The 7890-nt window shown below is 72.2% G+C and overlaps 3 protein-coding genes across 3 annotated transcripts in view; 2 read left to right on the top strand and 1 right to left on the bottom strand.

The window, feature by feature from the left end:
• Positions 1–656, top strand: part of AURANDRAFT_70863 (hypothetical protein) — a gene marked incomplete at both ends in the record, with an annotated part of 4802 nt that extends 4146 nt beyond the window's left edge. Inside the window, one exon of the mRNA XM_009035730.1 lies at positions 192–656. Within this exon, the coding sequence (XP_009033978.1) occupies positions 192–656 (465 nt within the window). The remainder of the gene's footprint in view (positions 1–191) is intronic.
• A 421-nt stretch (positions 657–1077) lies between these two features.
• AURANDRAFT_61715 (hypothetical protein) lies at positions 1078–5030 on the bottom strand (the record flags this gene model as incomplete). Its single annotated transcript, XM_009035454.1, has 2 exons — positions 1078–2019; positions 3096–5030. 2 exons carry the CDS (start codon positions 5028–5030, stop codon positions 1078–1080), a joined length of 2877 nt encoding a protein of 958 aa, XP_009033702.1.
• Positions 5031–5579: 549 nt separating this feature from the next.
• AURANDRAFT_61714 (hypothetical protein) lies at positions 5580–6952 on the top strand (the record flags this gene model as incomplete). Its single annotated transcript, XM_009035731.1, has 2 exons — positions 5580–6049; positions 6250–6952. 2 exons carry the CDS (start codon positions 5580–5582, stop codon positions 6950–6952), a joined length of 1173 nt encoding a protein of 390 aa, XP_009033979.1.
• Positions 6953–7890: the final 938 nt, after the last annotated feature.

Here is a 7890-nt window from a genome sequence, read left to right as displayed (position 1 = left end):
ATCGATAAGCTTGATGAGGCGCCGCCGCTCCTCGCCGCGGCGCAGCTTCTCGTCCCAGAGGTGCTCCTGCTTGCAGTCGTCGGCCTTCATGTCGAAGGGCTGGACGACCTTGGGCGGCTGGACGAGCCAGGCGGACTTGGCGGCCTCGGGGGCCCGCGCCGTCGGCCGCGCCCGCGGCGCGGGCCCCCGAGGCCGCCAAGTCCGCCTGGCTCGTCCAGCCGCCCAAGGTCGTCCAGCCCTTCGACATGAAGGCCGACGACTGCAAGCAGGAGCACCTCTGGGACGAGAAGCTGCGCCGCGGCGAGGAGCGGCGGCGCCTCGACGTCTCCGGGCCCGAGGCCTGGGCCAACGGCGCGACGCCGCCGATCCCCTGCGCGCCCAAGGCGCGGGAGAAGCGCGTCGACTTCGCGCCGCCCGCGCGCCTCAGCTCGACGCGGCCGAACACGCCCGTCGCGGCCGGCGCGCCGCGCGACGCGGGCCGGCCGCGGCCGCAGACCGCGCCGTCGCCGACGCGCGGCGGCGCCAAGGCCGCCGCGCGGCCCCCGGCCTTCGACCTCGACGGGCCCGCCTTCGTCAGCCCCGTGCGCAAGCCCGTCGGCAAGGCCCGGCGCGGCGTCTTCCGGTCCCGGTCCGCGCCGCCGCGGCGCCGCGACTAAAGTGGCGAGTTCAAAGGTTACGGGGGGCCCGGGGGTGATTACCCTTCAAGGTTGCGCCGTAGGTGCCACAGCAGACGCGGACCCATCGCGCCGCGACCGGTGGAGCCCATGCCTCGCTTGCTCGGTACGCCAGCCCCTTCAATAACCTTCAATAACTCAGTCAAAGATCGGCCTTCCGCCGCGGGATGCCGGCGCCGTGCGCCGGATCGGGTTCGCTCCGGCACGCTCCGGGATCCCGGTGGCGCCGGCCCTCGCGACGGCCGGCCCGAATGAAGACTGCTCGTTCGGACCGGGTCCTAGAGGCTAGTAGAGCGGCGGCCAGGTCGACTCTCTTCGAATTCGGTGACGCGCAGACTGGCGCCGGGGCACCCTCGCGGGCTTTGTGCGGCGCGTCCGCACGGTGGGCTATGTGAATGGAAGGTTAGAGGCTCGGCAGGCTCAGGCCGAGGTCGATCTTGAAGTTGCCGTCGATGGGGTTCATCATGTGGGAGATGAGTGCCGGCTTCGGCGACTCGGAGAACCAGACGTAGTTCGCCAGCGGCCGCGTCACCTTCTGGTCCGCGGCGAGCGCGAGGCGCAGCGACGCCGACAGGGACCCGCTGCTCTCGGCCGTCGGGTTCAGGAGCACGGACGTCGACCGGAACGTCGGCGACCCGGCCTTGTCCGGGTCGACCTCCAAGCGGTCGAGGCGGCCCTGGACGCCGTAGCCGAACTTGACGTGGTCCTCGCCGACGACGCAGACCAGCAGGCCGCCCGGCGCCGAGCGCTTGTAGCGCGCCGCGAGGCTCGCCGCGGCCTCGTCGTAGAGGATCGTCGACGCGAAGAAGTCCGCGTAGGCCGGCGCGCCGCTGATGTTCGCGTAGCCCGCGGCGCGGTAGCGCCGCTCGATGACGCGCTTCGCGTAGACGTCGAAGCCGGGATTGAGCTTCGCGTAGCGAACGAACGCGCCGACGTCGTCGACGTACGCGTTCCGCTCGGCCTCGCTCAGCGCCGCGATGCCGCCGTCGCGCTGCACGCGGCCCATGGCCTCGGCGGCGACGCCCAGCGGCACGACGTCGCCCACGACGCGGTCGCGCTGGAGGGTCTGGAGCGGCTCGAGGTACGACGCGTCGCCCGCCGCCGCGACGGCGGGCCAGGCGTCGGCGGTCTTGAGCCAGTCGCCGCCGGCGAGGGCCGGGCCGGCGCCCAAGGGCGCCGCGTCGAGGCCCAGGGCCACGGGCCGCCCCGACTTTTTTCTTAGTTCTCGGACGAGGTCGGCGGCGAGCGCGTAGTCGCCCGCGTCGCCGCGCTTCGCGCCGAGGAGCACGACGTCGAAGCTCGCGATCTGCTTCAGGCAGGACTCGACGGCGCGGCTCACGTAGGGCTGCATGACCGGCGGGTCGCCGTCGACGATGCGCCAGGACACGGGGCGCGGCGACCGTGTCTCCGCTCGCGCCGCGGCGGGCGCCAGGCTCGCGCCGGCGGCGGTCCGCAGGAGATCTCTACGCGAGGTCGCGAGCGGTTGGGAGCATTGCAGGCAGAGCGAGGCGGCGACGAGGCGGAGCCAGAGGGTTGGCCTCTTTGCTGAGCTCATCGCAGAGTCTCGTCTGCAACTGCGCCGAGGCAAGAGCGGCCTGGCGTTTGGGTGCCCTCGCCTTGCAGCAGCCCGGGTCGATGGCGCCTGCCATGGAGCCTCAAAAGGGGAAGTCTTTTCTCGCGCAGGCGCAGCGCTACCATGCCGCGGGTGGCGACCTCAATGCTCTCTGTCGCATAGTCGAGCCGGGAGATGGCTCTGTACGTGTCGAGTTTCAGGGATCCGCCGGCAATACAACTCTCCTGTGTGCTGCGGCTACCCGTGGTTGGTGCTCAGCCATAGAATGGTTGCTAGCACACGGTGCCGACGTGCATTCTCAACGCGGTGACCAACAGACGGCGCTACACGCCGCCGCTCTTGGCGGACGCGCTTGGATGAACAACCCCGCCCCTCAACGCAACCGACTCGACGCGGCGGTGCTCCTGCTCGACGCAGGCGCGCGAGTCGATGATCGCAACGACATGGAACACATGACCGCGCTCCTCTATGCTACCAGTTGGTCACAAACAGACATGTGCAGGCTCCTCTTGAGTCACGGCGCGTCGCTCTACGTGCGTGATCTGAATGGCCGCGATCCCGAGGACAGAGCGAAAGCCTTCAGCCACAAATCCACGCGAATTCTCATCGCCGCCGTCCGCGCGGCGGGCGGCTGGGCGGCCTACCTCCATGCGCCGCGCGCTGCGCTGCTCGCGCTGCGCCGGGAGCTGCCCTCCCTCCGCGACCGCGGCCGCGCGACGCCGTCGAGCGTGCGCGTGCACGAGCGGCTCTTCCTGGACACGCCCGGCGACGTCTTTACGTCTGTCCTGCAGTTCTGGCGCAGCGACCGCGACTACTAAGCAAACACAAAGCCCCCCCTTTTAGCTCACCTCGTTGACGTCGAAGGACGTGAGGCGGTCCCGCGCGTGCCGGCGGCGGCCGTCGGAGCCGGCGCTCGACGACGAGAGCGCGCGGACCAGCCCCGACGGGCTGGCGCCGCCGCGCTGGCGCCGCGGGACGCAGCAGAGGCGCTTGAGCTGGTCCGACGTCGCGCGCCACAGCACCTGGTGCCGCGCGAGCCCGAAGACGAGGAAGATGAAGATGCCCATGGACGACGAGAACGTGTCCGCGATGAGGCTCAGCACCTTGACCGTCGACCCCGCCTTCCCGAAGCCGTCGCGGGGCCCGAGGCGCGCGGCGCAGGCGCAGATGTTCAGGAAGGCGTGGATGACGTGGAGGAGGATGAAGAGCAGCAGGCGGTGGCCCACGGCGGCCGCGAGGCGCGTGTCCGTCGCGTCGCGCGGGTCGTCGCCCGGCAGCGACGAGAACGACAGCGACAGCTGCTGGCGCCGCCGCCCGAGGGACGCCCCGAAGGCCGCGAGGTCCGCCGTGCCGTCGAGCGTGTCCGCGCCGCCGGGGAGGTCGTCGGGCGCCTTCGTCTCCGCGTCGAGCGCCGCCAGATCCTGGCGCGACCGCGCGTAGTACCTATCCTGCGTCTCCCGCGCCTTCCGGAGGCCCAGCAGGCAGAGCGCGAGGGTCACGCCCAGGTAGGCGACGGACGCGCCGTACTGGGGCCGGCCGTAGGGGTAGCCGCAGAGCTCGTCGCGCGGCAGGCGCCGCCGCGGCCGCGCGACGGCGACGGCGAACGACAGGACGACGGGCGCCGCGACCGCGAAGGCGAGCGCCGCCGCGCGGCGCCGCCGCCGCACGGGCGGCGGCGCCTCCCCGGGGAGCAGGGGCTCCTCGTGGTCCGCCTTCGCGGGCGCCGCGCCGTCGCGCACGAGGAGCGCCGCGGCCGCCGCGGTGCCGCACGTCGCTAAACGCACGACGGACGCGACGACGGCCCGCGGCGCGTCCAAGGACCCGCCGCCGACCCGCGAGCCGCACGTCGCCGTGTCGAGGGCGCCGAGGGCGTGGCAGCCCGCGTTCACGACGAGCAGGAGCACGCGCGTGTCCGCGGGCTTCCACGCCGCCGCCCCCGTTTCGTCTTTCCGCCGCGCCCAGTCCGCGCGCCACGTCGCGTAGAACGACGCCGCGACCCAGGCCGCGAGGACGCAGGACGGCACGCACAGGTAGGCGTCCGTCGTCCGCGCGTACTCGTCGAGGACGACGCCGACGTGGCCCGCCTGGATGACCAGGCCGGCGAAGAGCACGACCGGGGTGGAAGCGAGAGTACAAACAACAAGGCTCACGGCCGTCGTCGCCGCCGTCTCCGGGTCGTGGCCCAGGTACTCGTGGGCGTAGACGAGCACGGACGGCGCCGTCGGGATCGCGCCGTAGACGAAGCCGAAGCCCCGCAGGTCGCCGTCGCCGCCCGTGAGGCCCACGGCCAGGTAGATGGCGATGGGTAAGACGACGCACTTGATGCCCGACAGCACGCCCGGCAGGAGGAGCGCCGACGGGTGGAGCTTCGTGACCTTGCCCACGAGGCTCAGGCCCGTGAAGAACAAGGCGCATGGCGTGAACGCGGCCCCGAGCGCGCCGAGCGCCATCGCGAAGGGCGACGGCAGCGCCGACGGGCCGAAGACGACGTTGAAGAGCGCGCCGGCGACCGTGCAGGCGACGAGGGGCGTGCGCACGACGCGCAGGAGCACGCGGCCCGGGTCGCGCTCGGGCCCGCGCGGCGCCGACGCCGCGGACGGCCGCGGCGAGTCCTCGATCGTCGGCGCGACGTCGTCGTCGTCGTCCGGGGGCGCGTCGGGCCCGGGCGACGCGGCGCCCATGAGCAAAAAGCCCACGGGGTTGAGCAGGAGCAGGGACACGGGCGAGAGCAGGTAGAGCATGCTCACCATCTCCGGCCGCGTGTCCTTGTACAACGCCGTCATCACCGGCAGGCCCAGCGCGAAGTCGTTGGACTGCGTGCAGAAGATGGCGCGCAACGCGGACACGGCGACGACCTTGCGCTGCTGCGTCGCGTCGCCGCCGCGCCGCGACTCGAGGAGCGCCGTGCAGAGGAGCACTCCGAAGAAGACGGCGGCCTTGCCCGTCGCGATCGCGACGAGGAGGTGGACGTCGATGGACGCGAAGCTCAGCGTCGCGAGCTCCTTGAAGAGCAGCGCCGGCAGGGAGAACCGGCCGATGAAGGTGCCCAACGCCCGCGGGCCCTCGCCCTCGACGCGGATGACCTTGACGCGCCCCGCAAAATAACCCGACGCGATGACGAGCGCGCAGGAGAAGAGCGCCGCGGCGAAGGACGGCATCGTGAGTGCTTTCTTGGGAGATGTGCTTTCTCCTCTATCGAGGACGGCGCGTCATGCGCGCAACATCAATCTCTCGCACGCAACACCTCGACGAATCACACGAGCACGAGCGGCACGTTCGCCGTCAAGGTCGTCCTTGCCTCTGCGCCGGTTGCTCTCGTGGACGCCTCCATCATGAGCTACACGTCGGACGTGGACGTGGAGCTCGGGAGCCCCGCGGAGATCGCCGTGCTCTCGGCCCTGAACGCGCGCCTCGACGCCATCGACGTCGCCGGCTGCGACGCCATCTTCGACCTGCTCGATAAACACAACCGCAACGTCCTGAGCCTCGAGGAGCTGCGCGAGGGCGTGCGGAGCGACGCCGTCGAGGACTACATCCGCGAGACGGGCAACGTCGTCATGAAGGGGCTGCTCAAGGACTGGGAGCGGTCCGAGGCGCGCGTCGGCAGGGCGCTCGCGGCGCTCGACCCGGAGCTCACGGGCAAGGTCACGCGAGAGCACTGGCGAAAATTCGTCGTCTCCGTCGCGCGCGAGCGCGTGCGCCACCTGCGCGCGCTGGGCCTGCTCGGCGGGCGCTGCTACTGGGGCCGGGGCCTCGAGGACGCCGCGAGGCCGACGACGGCGTGCTGGTGGTTCTGCTGCGGGTGCCTGCCGAGGCAGCAAAAGGGTGATTCAAGTTCGCTTCAACGTGAGTGTTATGCGCGCGCGCGTTTCGGAAACAGCACCCACGCTTCGAGAGCGCTCCGAGAGATGATCGCTCGTCCAAAAATCAGCGGAAACGAGCGGGAAACGACCGAGAGAGGAGCCTTTGAAGTTGGGAATTTCGCACCCTTTTCCTGCCCAGGTGCCTGCCGCGGGGCTACTGCGCGGATTTCTGGTTCTACTGCCGCAACGCGCACCCGGCGCTCTTCTTCCTGCGGGACGACGCCCACCCCTTCTCGCGGCTCGAGGCCCTCGCGGCGGAGCTCGTGGTCCAGTGCTTCTGCGCGTGCGCGTCCATCTTCGCGTCGCGCCACGAGCGGCCCTGGACGTCGCTCGGCGCCTACGCGCACAACGGCCTGGTGACCTGCGTCTGCATCTCCTTCCCCGTGCTCGTGCTCCAGGAGCTGCTCTTCGTGCTCCTGGCGTGCCCCTGCGTGCGCTACGAGCGGCGCGGCCGGAAGCGGGAACTGTGCTTCGCGTGCTGGCAGCGGAGTTTGGAGTGCGTGGGCCATTTGGTCGTGCTGCCGCTGGTGGTGGCCGCCGTGGGCCTCGTGGCCTACGCGGCCTACCTCCTCCACGCGCACCCGGAGGCCCAGGTCCACTTCCTGCTCTGGTGGGCCGCGGGGCTCGCGGGCTCCTACGCGCTCTGGTTCCCCGTGAAGCTCTCGGTGCAGTTCAACCTGTGCTTCGGCTCGAAGCGCACGGCGGCGTTGGCGAAATTCTTCGCCCTCGGCCGCTGGGCCCACGAGCGGCGCACGGCCGCGCTCAACGCGCTCCGCTTCGGCGACGACGACGACGACGCGCTCGAGGACCTCGCGGAACCCTGGCGGATTTTTGAGTCGTAATGCACAGCGTGGAAACAGAGTAGACTTAGGCGTCGAGGTCGCGGACGAGGAGCGCGAGGGCGCCCGGGCCGAGGGTCGCGAGGGCCGCGGCGTCGTCGCCGAGCGTCGCGCGGTCCGCGGCGAGCACGAGCGCGAAGCGCTCGGGCCCGCGGCCGCTCGCGTCGACGAAGTCGCGGACGTCGCCGACCGTGTCCGCCGGCGCGAAGGCGCGCATGAGGGGCGCGCCGCCGCCCGGGAGGCGCAGGCGCACGCGGACCGCGTCGGGCCCCGCGGGCTCGGGCGCCTCGTCAAACTTGCGCTTCTTCGACGCGCGCCGCGCCTCCGCCTCGTCGTCGGCGGACGCGCGCGACGCCGCGAGGGCGCGCTCGAGGGCCGCGGCGTCCTCGGACGCGCGCGCCGCCTCGGCCTTGGCCGCCTCCTTGGCGCGGTCCGCGCGGAGCGACGCCTCGTACTCCGAGTCCTGCTGCTGCATGGCGTCGCGCGCCTCCTCGTTGCGCGACATCGCCAGGGCCCGCTCGAGGGCCGCGGCCTCGTCCTCGACGGCCGCGGACGCGCGCATCGCCCGCTCGAGGTCGTCGCGCGGCGGCGGCGGCGGGCGCCGCGGCGGCGGCGGCGGCGGCGCCCGCGCGCGCGGCCGCGGCGGCCGCGCCTCGCCGCGCGACAGGGCCAGCGCGCAGGCCATGTCGTAGTCGAAGTCGTCGCCGTGGGGCGGCGGCGGGCCGAAGTCGTCGCCGAAGTCGTCGTCGGAATCGGAGTCGGGGGAATCGGAGTCGACGACGACGGGCTCGGGCGCCGCGGCCTCGTCGTCGGAGTCGACGACGACGGGCTCGGGCGCCGCGGCCTCGTCGTCGGACGACGCGAGGTCGATGGGCTCGTTGGACGCGCGGCCCTCGCGCGGGCCGCCCGCCGCGGGACCCGCCGGCGACACGAGGTCGATC

Source organism: Aureococcus anophagefferens (assembly GCF_000186865.1).
Source record: "Aureococcus anophagefferens unplaced genomic scaffold AURANscaffold_3, whole genome shotgun sequence".
Classification (NCBI taxonomy): Eukaryota; class Pelagophyceae; order Pelagomonadales; family Pelagomonadaceae; genus Aureococcus; species Aureococcus anophagefferens.
The sequence above is the reverse complement of the archived record's forward strand: the minus strand, read 5'-3'. Positions and strand labels throughout refer to the sequence as shown.